Source organism: Hippocampus comes, unplaced genomic scaffold, assembly GCF_001891065.2.
Source record: "Hippocampus comes isolate QL1 unplaced genomic scaffold, H_comes_QL1_v1.1 scaffold96, whole genome shotgun sequence".
Classification (NCBI taxonomy): domain Eukaryota; kingdom Metazoa; phylum Chordata; class Actinopteri; order Syngnathiformes; family Syngnathidae; genus Hippocampus; species Hippocampus comes.
Window position 1 is genome coordinate 534,587 of NW_017806074.1, and position 15,666 is coordinate 550,252.

The following is a 15,666-nucleotide window of genomic DNA, read 5'->3' on the forward strand; positions in this document are numbered from 1 at the left end:
AGCGCCTTCTCCATCCACAGGATGGTCTTTTCAACATGCCGCTACCCTGTCCGTGACTTCATGACCTCGGGAAGTCTGTGTGTCTGTGTGTGTCTAAAAACACATGTGGGGGTGGGGGGGGGGTCTTTTTTTTTTTTTCCCCCCCTGTATTTGAAGACATCAATACTTGGGGCTGACTTCACTTCTATTGGCAACTTATTCTATTTGCATGGGGCAGAATAACTAACTGCCACTTCACCATGTTTGCTTTGAAACCTGGGCTCCACTATTTGACCTGAGTTTGCACTGTAGTTGCACAGTGCTGTGTTCACCCTCTTATTACTGGGATGAAGCTGCGTTGTATAAAGTGATTGAATTCAAACTAAAATTAAATGGGAGTCAACATACGCCTGACACGATTTAAAGTGCCTCTGATTAATCTGAAATAAAGATGTGTTGTTCTAGTCAGCTCTTCTTCTTGCTGAAATCTTGCTGATCGATTAATTTTAAAAGCCAAGGATGCGTGAAAAGCTAAGAATGCGGAAAATGTACAACAAGAGTCATGGTTTCGGGGAAAAAAAACCCGAATTGCAACAAGGACAACTGGCAATGCAGAATAATCACGGCAGCGTTCTTCATCTTCTGCTGCACTTAAAAACTCCGTTGATTAAGATCCGCCACCACTGGAGTCACATGCACAAATCCCATCCAAAGCTAATCAATCTTCACTTTTCTTATGTATTGAGGAAGCTATTTTTTGGTGGGTGTTGTAAACTGCGTGCACAGTTACGTTGCAGCGTAATTATGCTGCAAGTTGCCCAAAAACACAAAATCAACAACATAGCAAAAGCATTTAAAATCATTGAATGCATTCCTTTTTACATGATTTAGATACAAAGGCACATACAATGTCTTCAAAAGCCAAACCACACAAGGCCGTGGCAGACTCAGAGTGGATTGCTGGCCTGAAAAAAGTTTGGCAGCAGCTCAGGTTATGTAACCTGTGGATTCAGATGGCAACAGCAGCCCCGCTACCTCCAGCAGCGGAGGATCCCAACCAATTATTATCAAAGCCCCGCAGCACAAAGTTCAACAGTCCAAAACCTTCGCCCCTGAGCAGTAAGTCCAGAAGTAGGCTATTTAATCGAGGAACATGATATGGAGGACGCGTGTAAGGAAGAAGATCAAGGTTTCTGTGACAGAGGACCCCTCAGTGCTGGCCTTGGAACCCTTTCTGGTTCTTCAGCATCCCTTCCTCCTGGTTTCCTGTCCAGTAGCTTACATTCTAGTCTCCTTCACCATGGTTTGATAAATTTGAACCAATTTGACAGACTTGAATTTGTTACCCATATACAGTACGAATAGGTACAGTGTATGTAATTGTTTTTTTTTTCTAGGCTGACATAATGCTGTCGGAAGCAGCAGGACTATTAAAAAGGGGAAGCTTTGAAGTATTCCTCCAGCGGAATGAGCGATGTGCCTCCGGTCCAGTCCTGCAACCACACTTGGATCAGCTCCAGCTTCATGAAGAACCACTTGTGTCCCACAGGCCATTTTGCCATCATGGGATGCCTGGAATTGAGAAAGAAAGTGACATTTAGTTTCATCTTAAGTAAATTGATATTTCTGGCAACTTTTACTCCACTACTTTGTCGAAAGAAAATGTGTACGTTTACTCCGATACATTTCCCCAACTATCTTTGTTAATCATGACTTCAAAATAAAATCACAAGAACTTGTTCGCACACAAAGCGAAAGAATTGTCTTGCCTGTCCACAATTTACCCTACGTGGAGCATTGAAAAGATGAAAGCACCAGCTGCTGACTCTGTTTGTTCGCAAATCTCCAGCTCAGATGCTGACCATCATGACTACAATACTGAACTCTGGGGGTGTGATAGACAGACATTACCCAATTATACACACAGCATGTTGAAAGTGATCATTCACAGCAGGGAGTCGGCAACTCAGGTCCTCGAGGGCCTCCGTCCTGCATGATTTATATGTCTCTTCCTCCGACACACGTGATTCAATTCGATTTATCAGCTCATCAGCAAACTCTGCAGAAGCTTGATAACGATCCTGATCATTTGAATCATATATTATACTGCCCCCTGGTGGCCAGGATGCACAAATCACAAGAAGCCACAAGATAAATAATTCATGATGCACAAACTCTTCAATTCTTTACATTGTATTGTATTTGTTGTATTTTCTATAAAAGTAAATACTATAGAGTGCTATTTCTGTCATTAAAAACCAACTTAGAACATTTTGTGTTGTTTTTCTTTTGGGGCGGCGAGAATGAATTAATGGCATTCTCATTCATTTCAAAGGAGGCCAATGATTAGATACGAGTGTTTTGAGTCAAGACAGCATTGTATTTTAAGAGTGCTCACTAGTTACCTGGAGAACATGGCCTCCTTGGCGAAGGCGAGCTCCTCTGGCGTCACTTCCACCATCTTGCCTGTCAGGGTGAGTCGAGCACATCTCGGGTCCTCTGGGTCATATATCATTTGTCTGGAGAGAGAATGTTACAGTACAATCTAAGGAGGAACAATACAAGAGCTCTGGAATACTGCACTCTACTCTATACTGCACAAATTATAATGTGTGTATATATGTGGTCAAACTACAGTAAACTACTGAAAATTAAAGTAACATATAATGATGTTGGGAGATTGTTACTCAAGAGGACTCTAGCTAGATGGACTGGTACAAGTGGAATGACGTGCAAGAGTCAATCAGTACTATACAGGCCAGTCGAGGAAATCAAATGTACATAAAACCCCTACGAGTCCACGGTCGTGCTATTTTACAGAGTTGTTTCTTTTAAATACAGTTAATGAAGAAACTGATGAAATCTTGTGACCCCTGTCAGTCATTCAAGTTGCCCATCCCTGCAGTATATTTTTCAAATACTTATATTGTCACTGTTGTTTCTAACTGCAAGCATATCAGAGGTGGGTCAGAGTGCGCTTGCCTGCAGAAATCACTCTCAGCCTCCGAGAAAGTGATGGAAGCGTAGGGGTTCATTTTCAGGTCAGACACCGTGTTGTCCATGGGCGTCACATAAAAGTAGATGACCCCTGTGCTGTTGTCCAGTGGTCCATCACTGATGGAGAAAATATTCCCAAAGGGGAGACCTTTGATCTAGAAAAAAAACCAACAGAGAAAAAAATAAATCAAGCCTAACTCATTATAACTACGGTATGTACAGTTATCTTGACTTTATAGGATATGTGTAGAGCGAATGTTATTGCTCTGTTCTTAGCATGTCATTAAAATAAAAAACTCCAGCCTATCATCCGTTGTGAAGTGTCACTTGATTGACATACAGGGCAGACAGTCATACGCCTGTTGCATGCCTCATCGCGTTATTAGGGTTCATGCAGTTATGCAGGTACATCAATATGCATTGTACACATAAAGAATTCTATGTTTAGCTATTGAAAATAAACAAACACAGTTGCCATATCATTTGGACATGCTCATTTTAAAAGTACCTCGCATGCTGAAAAAGTGTGGGCACCCCTGCTTTTGACCCAATGAAAGTTAGTTCTTCGAGTCCAGTTTTTACTTGGGGGGGGGGCAAATAAATCGATTTTTCATCTAAATCCAACGGTCATGTTCGAACCGTTAATTGTGCCATGAGTAGTCATTTGATAGAAAATTGTTACAGTGCTTGTACAACGTCTCTGTGGCGCAATCGGTTAGCGCGTTCGGCTGTTAACCGAAAGGTTGGTGGTTCGAGCCCACCCAGGGACGCAGAGTTTTTATAGGACGTGACAATAATATTCAGTTTTTAATCGAACGCCATTTTGTGAAGTGATATTCGTCACAAATTGTGGATTTTTTATCTTGAATGACACCGGGTGGTTGTACTACCTTGTCTTGGCTAGATATTGTGGCCAGGGAGCCCCAGTCGCTGCTGTGAGCGATGTATCTGGCCGTTCTCGCGGTCTCCTGATGGGGGGGAGGCCCGCTGCCCGCCACCTTTACCTTCTCCGTCCGATAGGAGAAGAGGCGAGCGGGACGCTGAGCCACCGTACTGGAGTCGCCCTCGGGCTGCACTCGCTCCCCGGGATTCTTGATTACGCCTGTCGGGTACGCCTGCTTCCACAGCCCGCCGCCTTCCACCAGCAAGGCCGGGGCGACCTCCTCTGACAGGTCGGCGTCCTCCACCGCATCATTGGAGGAGACTGCCCAGGAGACGGAGTTCCTCAGAGTGTAGCCCGTACATGCGGTCAGAATGTTGGCCAACACTGGCAGGGTGAAGTAAAAAGTGCGCCTCATGAGTTCTGTTCAGCAATGGCTGCCTTCAAGAGACAATTTATGTGCGTAATGCGAGCGTTTCATAATCAGCAGCTGACCCCTGTTGGCATGGTAGGGTACTACATACACCGGTAGAAAGAAAAGGCCAACAATTGAAGAAAGCCGCAAAGTCAATGAATGAATGAATGCTGTAGCCATTAATATTGTTTCAGAGTCTTATCGCCTTGTATAACCAGTGACAATGAATATGTTTATTATTCAGCTATGCTATAAGTAACAGTGAAGTCACTTCCAGAAATATTGTTTATTTCAAAGTGTTGGAGAGGCAATTAATGAGTTTATTGTGAAAATAACACGAAAACTTTACAGTATATTACAGATCAATACACAAACCTATGGATAGAATTACAAATGGATTAAACATCTTAAACCCTGTCGTCCGTGAAGGTGTAGTTTGCCCATAGCAAAGGTGAAGAATTGCTTTCCTATATCAGTTTTCAGACTACATTTAAGGAATGCAACAATCGAACAAATGTTTATTATTATACATGATGATCAGCTGTTGGTTAAATGTTTTGGGGGCTTATATAAATTACTCTGATGACTTTAATTTGCTTTTGGAACTGCTTGAATGTCCTGTCCAAATTCTTTGATGGTGTGCAAGTCGTCCACAAGAATGTATTTTCCCTATCCTGGTGTTTACACAGTTATTTGCAGTGGCTTTGTGCGAAACCTGGTACTGTACTAGGTTACAGGGCCCAATTCACATAAATAATTAAAGGGGACAGATCATGAAAAATGGACTTAATAATCGCGCCTGCCTGTCCACTAAGTGTGAAATTCAACAAGTACATAAATCTTTTTCGAGCTGTCTATTTTTGAAATGTATCTCTGACTAAGCTCGCCTATTTTATATAATACCGCCCTCACAAAGAGTTTGGAATATGCGCAGATCCGCACACTGAAAGTGTAATTCGGTGACTTAAGAGATGAAGTGCTGCCTCCAAATGCGAAAACACAATCCATGCTTTTACTGTTGTCGTGGCTTCGCAGTTCACACTCGCTTATTTAGACTTTGGTCAAAGTAGCCTTCCCAGGCTTTGCCCCCATTCGTCCTAGTATCATAAACTACCCTCACCTTAGCACACCCTGCGGAAGTGGCTCATTCGCATGAGATGGGACTTCCCATTCAAAACAGGCTAATTTTCCATTTGTATTCCAAGTATGCTCTGAACCTTGGGGTACTGACAAAAAAACAAAAAAACAAAACAAGATGTTTTAAATTGTGAAAAATATAAGTTGTGTTTGGCTCCTTAGTCCATGGTCTTGTAACCCAAAACAAGATGTTTTAAATTGTGAAAAACATAAGTTGTGTTTGGCTCCTTAGTCCATGGTCTTGTCACTCCACGCCATGGACTTCCTCTTGGCCAGTTCCATCCAGGAGGGTTGAGCATTATCGGGCATGGACCTCAGGATGGGTGATGAGGAAGGCGACGGAGAAGACCCCAGGTTTTTGCGCATCCATTTCTCCTCTCGAGGTCTGTCAGGAACTCTGGCAGGGCTCTGGGACTCTGGAAAAGAAAACAATGTTATCTGGCTGCGACGTTTGATTTGGGAAGTGGATGAAGGTACCGCATGCACCTGGAAGTTTGAACCCTTCTCTTCCCTCAGGTTTTGAGTCTTTGCTTTGTGTGCGGGGTTCATTCGATGTCTTGGTTTCCAGTTGCGCTTTCCTCAACTCTACCTGATGAAGATCAGGGATCATGAAAACAGAAACCGTATTTTCCGCACTATAAGACGCACCGAAAAGCATTCAATTTTCTCAAAAGCCGACAGTGCGCCTTATAATCCGATGCGCCTTCTATATGGATCAATATTCAAATTTCTTGGACGTAGTATGTTAAAATAATGTAAAGCGCTTTGTTACAGCTGAAGCGGTTGTGAAAGCTCTGTATAAATAAAGCTGTATTGTATTGTATTTCCGTTAGTGTAGCTCCATCCAGTGGATGCATAACGCAATCGCAGCCACTATTGTAGCTTCTCCGCTCCTTATTATGCGATGCGCCCTATATATGAAAACAGTTTTAAAATAGGCCATTCATTGAAGGTGCGCCGTATACTCCGAAGCGCCTTATAGTGCGGAAAATACGATAACAGAAATAGGGATGAGGATGTCGCCGAAGCAGTGTTGGGAAGTAACAAAGTACAAATACTTTACTGCACTTAAGCGGGTATCTAAACTTATCTAAACTTTCTACTTATACTCCCTATGTTTGAAAACAGATATCTGTAGTTTCTACAAATGTATTTTTCAAAATAGGCACGCTGTTTCCAACCTCAACAAAAACTAAAGGTGGTTGTGATCTTGATTGAGTGATTCATATCTTGGAGACTGAAAAGGCGGAAAAAAACGGGACAGCAGCGACGTGGAGCAATGTGAACTAGGGTTGCCATAACAACTATAACGGCAAAAGATTTGGAGAAGCGGAAAAGTCCCAATCCATGGCCTTATTTAAGAAAATGTTGTTGTAATGTTGGCTACTTGTCAGCTATGATGAGTCCTTTTGCCAGTTCTGAATGGAAGATGGTTAAAAAAAGAAGTACGAACCCCCTTTGTCCCAGATGGACAACACCACTCTGCATGTCTCTCCAAAAACGCAGCCTTCTCGCTGACGGATCCAGCCCAAGCGCTGTGCTTGGCCAGCAGCGAGGGGCTCTCCTTTTCCTGCACTGTCCATTTCCCTTCGTCCACTGCAGGTGTTGTATATTTGGGCTGCTGTGCTATAGCGTGAAGACCTCGGTGGCTCCAAGGTGGCGGATGCTGCTCTGAGGCCTGATAAGACCGCGCCACTGATTGAGTGACAGTGGACCCTGCTCCAAATGGAGATGGGCTATCCGACAGGGGAGCGGAGCGCGATGGAGACTGGGTCATCCATACATTTGTTGTCGAGGTGGGCTGACTTGTATTTACATGTGATGGTGGCACTTCCGGTTCCTTCCATGTGTTTGTTGTCTTTTGGGACGATTCGATATGCTCCGTCATCCCTTTGCCGCCATCGGGTTCTGATCTCTCACATTCTGGTGATCTTATAGTCTGAGATTTCACATGTAATATCTCACCGAGGTTTGGTGTCTGTGCTGTTGGTTGTGGAGCATTACTCGTAAAATCCTTGGGAAATCTTCTTGCAAAAAGCTGGTGCAGGCTTCTGGTCTTTTCCATCGCTAGGCTTACCCAGGATAGCTCAGGCGAAGCTGTTTGCGGGCCGGATTGAAGCTCCTGAGACTGATGTAAGGAGGTTGTTTGGATGTCTGTGGGTAAGGTGGGAGCCTCAAAGATAGATGGAGGGCTTGGCTTGGCTGGGAGGGCTGGGTCTGTGAGGCAAAAAAAAAAAAAAAAAAAGGAAGCGCATATTTTAAGTGTGAGGCATCCTTAATTAGCCTTACAGTTGGTGTCTATGTAATGACAATTAAAAATATAAAAATAGTTTCCGCTCAGGTGTAAATTACATTTCACCCACGGTTTGAAATTAAAAATGAAATAAAAAATTATATAACTTTTTTTTTTTTTTTTAAATCCAAAGGGCACAAAATAGGATTTTGGTAATTTGCCCCCCTAAAACAAACAAGCCTATGAACTCACCTGTCTGTGTGAAATCTCCAGCATTGGCATTTTTGGACAGGCTTTCACTGTCTTTACTTTGTTGACTTTTCAGTCCATCACTTGGCTCCTCAGTCGACGGCTTCCTTGACTGACGCCTGGAAGATCCATCTGACCAAAATCTCATGGAGTTAGAAGTGGAGCGGAGTTTAAACCCGAACATGGTCTTTCCTTCTTCTTCTTTGACTTCCACCTTTGTTGCCACCACGAGCACCTCCGTCGCTTCCCGGCTGCTCTCCACTTCCTCCGATGGGACAGCATCTCCGGTTTTCGCCGATTCCACATTTTTTGCACTATCCCGCCTTCCCCACGGAAGACCCGAGCTTTTCTGCTCCTGCCTAAATCTTCCCGCTGTAAAAAATCTTCCTCCAGGGTGCAGATCTTTACACTGCTCCCTTTCCTTCAGGCTTAACGTTACATCTTCAACCGGTCCTCCTGACTTGTGTCTGAACCCCGCCTGCCCCACGACTCCCACAAAACTGCCTGATCGGGGTCTGTCTTCGATGCGGCTCTTGGCAGAGCTAATGGAGAAATGGAAGGATCCGGATCCGGGTCTTTTTAGTCCTCTTACGCTGTCTACTTCGGTTTCATCCTGCGGACAAATGGGTAAGGACAACGCTGATGCGCAGCTATCGGAAAGCTGGCTACAGGAGACGATTTCGCTCTTATCGAGGATCTTGACTTCAACCCCAGATTCCTCCGAGCTGTCCATTGCGTCTTTCGCTTCGAAGAATGGACGCGGTCTATGGCTAGACATCACAAAGGAACGTCTCTGAAGTTTCACTTGAAGCTCCTGGGAGGACACAGGAGAGAGTCTGCCAGGTAAGACACGGTCCAGAGTGGGGTCCGATGAGAACACTTCCAGCTGGGTGGCTTTAGGCAGTGATGGTTGCGACGCATTGATTCGAGCTTGTTCTTCCTCCCGTATCACTTCCTCGCTCACGTGTTCGTCTGTCACAGGTTCAAGATGGTTGTTCATGTCATGCACCTTCGCGTCAGGCCGCTAAAATAGACAACAGCGTTTGTAAGAATAAACAGCTGTCTTCAGAATAAGGAGTGAATTGTTGTCAAATCGAATTCATTTGCGTTACAAATTAAGCATAATCAATTGTTGAAATGGCTGGCACTTACATGGCTTGTAATCATTGTGAGGCACCTTGTAATTGCTTATAATAATAGTGTAAACCGTAAATATACAACAAACTATATTCCAAAAACACTTAAATATCGTTTCAAATTTTTGTGCGAGCTGTGGTTCCTAGCTTGAAAAACTCATAAGCCACCATTACATATGACATTGCAGAAGTAATATTGCATAATGTGGCAAAGATGGTCACTCACTTCGGCCACCCTTCTCTTGGTGCTGGCCCTCTGATTCCGGGGCTTGACGGACATGCGGTGTCTGGCGGCGGACGTGTCCAAAGAAGGGGTGAACTGTGCCGGAGTGCTTAAGTCCAACGGGGGCTCGCAAGGTAAAGTGATGGTGGGGCGAGGCGGGATGAACGTCGGGGACAGCGTGGTGGCGGCTCCAGATTTGGAAGCTGGAGGTTTGAAGATGGGGGAGAGTGGACGTGAATTTGGCTGGGATCGCACCTGCGAAGACAAACACAACAAAATATTGTCTGTGGAGAATATCTTCCATGTTATAAAATGCTAATTGCTCTGAGATTTATTTTTTTAGCAAACGATTAACTACAGTAGACTTCATAAAAGAAGACTTTTTGACATAGAAGCTGTCTCTCATTAAATTATGCCGGTGTACTTAAAGAGCTGTTGGATGAGGGCAGTTAAAATGAATGAAATGAACTGGGAATATTGGACAGTCGTCACCTCTAAAATTAGGAGTGAGGTGCATTGCCACTGTGACTTCCTGTTGCATTACAACTGGCATTTCCATTAAGACTAGATTATTGATTTGGGGTTTTACTATGGGCTGTGGTTCAATTATTTTTATTATACTTGGCTGACAGTTGAGAAGTTTGAAAAAAAAAGTGACGCATGAAGTAAATTTGTGACACGACTTTACTTTTGCATTACAACGCGATGCTAATGCTAGCTTTGTATTGCATGTCCTGTTAAAGCCGAGCCATTTAAAATGATGTTTTATTGATTTGATGTCTTGTGGTCAATTGCTTTTTACACTTGTATAACAGTTAAATGTTACTTAAAACAATTCATGGTATCTCTTGTTTTTTTTCACCTTCTTGAGGGCTCCGTGGGTTGGGACATCCACGGTAGAAAATTCTGGGCTCTTGTGAGGAGGAAGGCGCTCCTCGGAGCGGCCGCCCTCATCCTCTTGCCGCCTGATTGTCAGAACGAGAGGAGGCGGTCCCAGATGCATCTTCTGCTGCTGAAGCTTCATCTGTGAAAACACAGTATCTCTTGAGTTGCAGCCTCAGTTTGGAAAAATAAATGAATATAATCTCCCTTCATTCCCGTACCTTACCTGCAAAGCTTTGATTTTGCTGTGAACATTCTCTTGCGATAACACCCTGACGGGATCACTGTCGTCGTCGTCTGTCTGCACCTGGTCGGCCCAGAAGATGCTGTCGTGGGAAAGCGCTCGAGATCCCATAATTCCTTGGGGGAATCTGAAAAATGATACACCAATTGATGAGACAACACCCAGCTATTTTCTTTCCTGTTCAGCATCTCGCCGGAGTTGACTTTTCAAAACTAACAGGTTTTTGTTCTACGTTGACACGAAATGTGCGTAACCAACAACAGCAAGAGCCCGGACGCTCTTAGCAATAGCAGTAGCACTGCTGTCAGTGTCAGTGAAGGATGATGTCGTCGAGACGAAGTGCAAAATGAGAGTGTAAGCGTATTCATGTGATTGAAACGCGTTAAATGTTGTTTCATGTTTTTATCAGTTCAAGTGAAAGCGTTGAGATGATTCCCTTGTCAGTTAATAATTGACAAGAAGGATTTCATGGACTTTATCCAGCTCCACGCCATTTAGTTGATGACATACATTAATATCGACAACATACGTACGCCAAGTCTTCGTCGGAACCCAGCGTCTTCCCTGCAAGGATGTCACTGGCCGACTGGCTGAACTTGGTGCTGAAATCCTCTCCTGCTCGCTTGCTTCTCACAAACAGTCGAGTCTTCAGCGACTTTATTCTGGACTTTAGTGGTCCTAAAACACACACGCACATCTTTTAGAATGTAAAAAGTGACAGGTGATAGTCAATGGATGTGTCGTTCTCTGGAGTCCATGTCCAATATTCAACAATCATAAAGTAAACTATATGAACGAGACATACCGTAGCAAGAAGAGACACCTCAACAATTTTGAGAGTGACAAAACAAGATGTCACAGAATGGTTAGTTATGAACCTTATGTCACTTTGAGCTTCTCTTTTTGTCTTTGTGTCATTTTCAGGCTATGGAGGCGAAGGTTTCATGACAGATTTTCGTTCCTACGGCGGCAACAAATTTGTACGCAAATCAGACTGTCCCGTCGTCTGTCAATAGTCGCTAATGTGGTCGTAAAGTCATGATTACAGGAAAAGTTTGGATGAAAAAGAAACATAAAACAATCGACTGTTTTATGAGCCGTTTATCAGACGCTTGGGCTGACAGTGCTCTCAACTCATCTGCAGATAAAACAAAAATCCAGCATTTATCTTTGGATGGAAAAACGTTTGCTTTCTGAATCACTTTCTGACTTGGACAGGTTACGACTTGCTGATGTGTTCACAGTTGATGGATGGGCAGGCTCTCGAGAGAACCACCTTTTTGTATGGAAGCAATTAAAAAGACACTTCTCCCCCTTGATGCATGTGTGCCATCTTTGATAGATTGCTCGATAATCTCACCTGAAGTATCCTCGGCGCTCTCCTCTGTATCCACAGAGAGGGCCTCCATTTGTCTGCCTGGTACAAAGTGGTTGGCACAAAAGCGCAAATGACCAGAGGCCACCGGGACGAGTTCCCCGTTGTTTCCTGGGTAACGATATATATTATTGTTTGCGCATAAGCAAGCTGAGCAATAAGGCTCGAGATTTGAAACAAAGACTGGAGGTTCAAAGGTTTATTGGTTTTATCAGGAACGGGACCAACCTTTGTTGTTAGAGGGTGGGGCGCCGTGCACCCTTTTGGCCTTTTAACAAGATGACTGTCCGCTCACAGGACACTTCATTAGGTATACCTGCAGACGAGATTGAATCAGTGTAAGATTGTTAAATAACACTGGTCAACAGCATGTTTTAATCAGAGATGGCTTACATATTTTTGACCCTGATTTCAAACTTGTCTTCATTTGTTTTCCTAACATGTCAGGTTTTTGAGATATTTTCATTTTTTTATTTTTAAGTGTGACCGATAAAAAGCTTGCACGATTCGGATTTTACCATGTGGTCTAATTTATAGCTATGATGTTCTAGAAAAAAAATTCCATCTGCAGCTGAAAGTCACCCTTACATCAAATATATATTAAATACTAAATACATATTACCATTCTGCATATTATTTCTTACTATTTATTTATGATACATATGCACAGAAAGACCCAGTAAAGTGAATTCAGAGATTTGTTTCATCATAAATTACACATAGTATTTGAATATAATTTCTGAAAACATGCAAACACTAAAAACTATTCAACTTAATTTGGCTGAGTTGTGTTGTAACGTCACAATATTTTACACCAATTCAGTTTTTCTGTTTTTTTCCCTTAAAATGCCACCACATGACATTTTGGATCCCAGCATGAGTTGCATTTGAGACCCTTTGTTCCCATCAGTGGCTATCTGACACAACTGTGAGATGCGGTTAGTTAGCTAGCTTTGCCTACACAATGAAAATGCATTTTCGTGCCTAACAGCCCACTGGCATGGCAACTTTAGAGTGCCTCATTGTCAGCCAAGAGTGCACGCATGGCACCCAGGGAACAGCTACAAAGAAAAAAAAAGAAAAGAGGAAGTCCAACTAGACAGGCAGTGTGTGGATCGAGGCTTCAGGCTGACGCATCTGCTTTAGAGCACCTAGTTGTTAGCCATGAGTGCACAAACATCACAGAGACAAGGCAAATAATTGGGTAGTGGTGTTTGTGTGTGTGTGTGTGGGGGGGGGTGGGGATGAGTCCGGCCTAAAAGCCAATGTGTGGACAGGGGCTTTGTGGAAAAGCTCCCCCACGATCCGTTGGAATATATTCCTACCACTGGAAGCTTTAAGCGGCTATATTTTCCAGGCTCCAACATAGTTATGTGAAGTCATAAGAAAGATGCTGGACCAAGTAACATTCATTCGTTCTTGTCCTAACGTCGTGGTGTCAACAAATTCTGTGAATATGACCCTGGCATCTAAAAACAGCTTGATGTTTCGTTATTTTGAAACCTCTTTTTATACTCTATCCTTGACTTTTTCAACAACTTAAATTTGGCAGTACTCTTCTCTGTGGTGTGTCAAATTTAGAAGCCGTGACATTTCATAAATTTTTTTTAATATTATATGGTGGCGGCAGGTTGATCCCGGAGCAGACTAACTCAGTCTGTTTCCATTCAGACATTTTTCTCTCTTCGGGGAACTACTGTATTTATCAGGAGCTAAAATTGTCCAGCTGAAACACCGATGCAACCCTGCTTCCCTTGGAAGTCACTATGGCTCATTTCTGTGCTTTCTTGCTGCGTGCATCACACACTTGCTCTAGCTTGGACAGCCTGGCGGTAAGTGCTGTTGTCAACAAAGTGCCCTGGTATCACGATGAAGACGAGATGTGTCAGCTTGCAAAAGCAAAGTCCAGACTGCACCTCTCATGTCAGCAGCCCGCTCTTGTTTTGACAAACACGTGACCCGGAGGAAAAGCGATCTTAAAGTTAATTTCATATGTGGATGATAACAAACAAGGCTGATGCACCTGCATGAAGCAAGAAGAAATTTTTGGGAGCCTTAAATAAAAACAGATAATCTCAATGACAGACTTCATTTGTCACAGCGGACCCCATCTCTCCCTAAAAAAACAAAAGTCAAGTACCTCAACGCACCAGCAGGTCGACCCGGGACCCCCTCAGGTGTCTGTTGTCCCCCAAATTGTCCTGTCAGCGTCCTGTGCTGTTTGAACCTGCAGGCTTGTCGACCACATCTGCAGAGAGGCAGGAGGAGGAGGAGGGAAGGCGGAGTGAGTGGAAGAGAGAGAGAGAGAGGGAGAAGGTCACTCCGTGGCGGGACAAGCACATGCACAAAAAGAAAAGAGGGCAGAATAGAATGAGACAGAGGGAGGGAGGGCGTGTGAGAGAGAGGACGAGAGATACTCTATTACAGGAGTAGCACACTGTGGCCTTCTGCGCTAAGCTCCTTATAAAACACTAACCTGATTTTGGGCCCAGAAATGAGAGAAAAGGAGGGAGGGGAGTGGAGGGCTGGGGGGAAGGGGAGGGAAAAATGAAAGCTGTACTTGGAAACAGGACAACAATGAATGTTCTCACTAACTCTCTCGTAAAGGGGAATAAAAAAAAGGTGATAAAATGGTCACTTTGTGTATCCAAAATGTCAGCACATTCTCACCCATAAATATAACTTTTTTTTTTCTTTTACTGTAGGCTATATCTGGGTTGGGAGAGGCCTACTCTATTACTGAGCCATGCTGCCCCAGAGATGCATTTTTTTTCATCATATTTATCATATCTTTATTGTCATTTAGTTTTATGCTTTATGGTCTTGAAAAATGCATTTACAAAAAATATATACATATGTGCATTTATTATCTCAATTTTGTAATCATTTCATATAATTTTCAAAACAGACTATCTGAAAATGCATTTGTCAAAAATTTAATTTTCCACGCTGAATTAACAAAGTATCGACTCATGAACATAAATATAAAACTGTAATAATATAAAACTAAGTGCTCTACAAATAAAACTGAGTTGAATCAAACAAAGCAAAACTACTCACCAATCGAAGACAATGGGCAGGCTGGAACAGGAAGGTGTTTGTAATCCTGTCCCTAGTGGTGTTAATGTTTCTTTGCAATATGTATTATTTAAGACAGTCATTGTGTGGTGCCCTGCTCTTCGCGGGGGAAGGGACCTGCATAGCGGACATCTGCAAATTATTTAGCATCCTTAAAATTGTATTTGAAATGACCACTACCTGCCTCCCCAAAAAGTTTTTTTTCTTGAATCTTGAATAACCCGGGGATATATTGGCAATAAGTGTTTTCAGGGGCACACCCTGAACGGGTTGCCACCCAATCCAGGGTACACATAGACGAAAGACCATTCACACTCACAGTTACACCGAGGGACAATTTAAGAGGTTTTTTTTTTAACCCTTTCAGGGACAGCGGCCACTACAGTGGACAATTTGTCATGTGATTATATATATAGATAGATAGATACACACACACACACACACACACACACACACACACACACACACACACACACACACACACACACACACACACATATATCTCTCGCAATGAGGCTTCTAGTCATCACACAAATTCCCCCCACCACCCACAGCACCAAGCCAGCTGTTGATGTGGATTACCTCAGTGAGGCCTGCTATGTGGTGCTTAATTCAGCCATTCATCGATTCAGTGCATGTCATCTGTACTTCCACAGGCCAATACTGGTGGCATGTCACATCGATACGTCTTGTATTGTAATTGTATTGAGACAGACAGCATTGGATTGTAACTCGAAGTCTTTCTGTTGAGGAGTTTTTTTTTTTGTGTGTGGGAGCTACACTGTGCTGCTTGATGCACGCGCCCCTTTCCGGGATTAGAATTTCCTCCGGTGGACCG

The 15,666-nt window shown here is 43.3% G+C and overlaps 2 protein-coding genes and 1 non-coding gene across 4 annotated transcripts; 1 reads left to right on the forward strand and 2 right to left on the reverse strand.

Moving 5' to 3' along the window:
• Positions 1-141: 141 nt before the first annotated feature.
• On the reverse strand, positions 142-5,568 carry creg2 (cellular repressor of E1A-stimulated genes 2). Of its 2 annotated transcripts, XM_019894555.1 has the most exons (5): positions 3,867-5,568; positions 2,962-3,131; positions 2,385-2,498; positions 1,410-1,551; positions 142-1,320 (listed from the first exon to the last, which is right to left on the reverse strand). In XM_019894555.1, exons 1-4 carry the CDS (start codon positions 4,272-4,274, stop codon positions 1,410-1,412), a joined length of 834 nt encoding a protein of 277 aa, XP_019750114.1. In that variant the 5' UTR covers positions 4,275-5,568; the 3' UTR covers positions 142-1,320. The 2 variants fall into 2 exon arrangements, with proteins under 2 accessions (XP_019750114.1, XP_019750113.1); XM_019894554.1 differs by having other exon boundaries at positions 142-1,551.
• Positions 3,673-3,746, forward strand: trnan-guu (transfer RNA asparagine (anticodon GUU)). The gene has a single exon. It is a non-coding gene; the product is annotated as a tRNA-Asn (tRNA).
• A 35-nt stretch (positions 5,569-5,603) lies between the features above and the next one.
• On the reverse strand, positions 5,604-14,531 carry cracdla (cracd like a). The gene is made up of 11 exons (XM_019894553.1): positions 13,891-14,531; positions 11,979-12,066; positions 11,736-11,861; positions 10,909-11,053; positions 10,358-10,502; positions 10,112-10,273; positions 9,253-9,504; positions 7,894-8,914; positions 6,862-7,625; positions 5,895-5,997; positions 5,604-5,824 (listed from the first exon to the last, which is right to left on the reverse strand). The coding sequence occupies exons 3-11, from the start codon at positions 11,782-11,784 to the stop codon at positions 5,637-5,639; spliced, it is 2,829 nt and encodes a 942-aa protein (XP_019750112.1). The 5' UTR covers positions 11,785-11,861; positions 11,979-12,066; positions 13,891-14,531; the 3' UTR covers positions 5,604-5,636.
• Between the last annotated feature and the right edge of the window lie 1,135 nt (positions 14,532-15,666).

Excerpts from the sequence above, each read along its gene's own strand:
- creg2 (XM_019894555.1), bottom strand. The coding sequence starts at position 4,274 with ATGAGGCGCACTTTTTACTTCACCCTGCCAGTGTTGGCCAACATTCTG. Across the intron at positions 3,132-3,866 it reads CAATATCTAGCCAAGACAAG|ATCAAAGGTCTCCCCTTTGG; the intron begins GTAGTACAACCA and ends TTTTTTTTCTAG. Across the intron at positions 2,499-2,961 it reads GCTGAGAGTGATTTCTGCAG|ACAAATGATATATGACCCAG; the intron begins GCAAGCGCACTC and ends TTCTCTCTCCAG.
- cracdla (XM_019894553.1), bottom strand. The coding sequence starts at position 11,784 with ATGGAGGCCCTCTCTGTGGATACAGAGGAGAGCGCCGAGGATACTTCA. Across the intron at positions 5,998-6,861 it reads GTCCATCTGGGACAAAGGGG|GTAGAGTTGAGGAAAGCGCA; the intron begins GTTCGTACTTCT and ends GATCTTCATCAG. Across the intron at positions 5,825-5,894 it reads AGAAGGGTTCAAACTTCCAG|AGTCCCAGAGCCCTGCCAGA; the intron begins GTGCATGCGGTA and ends TTTCTTTTCCAG.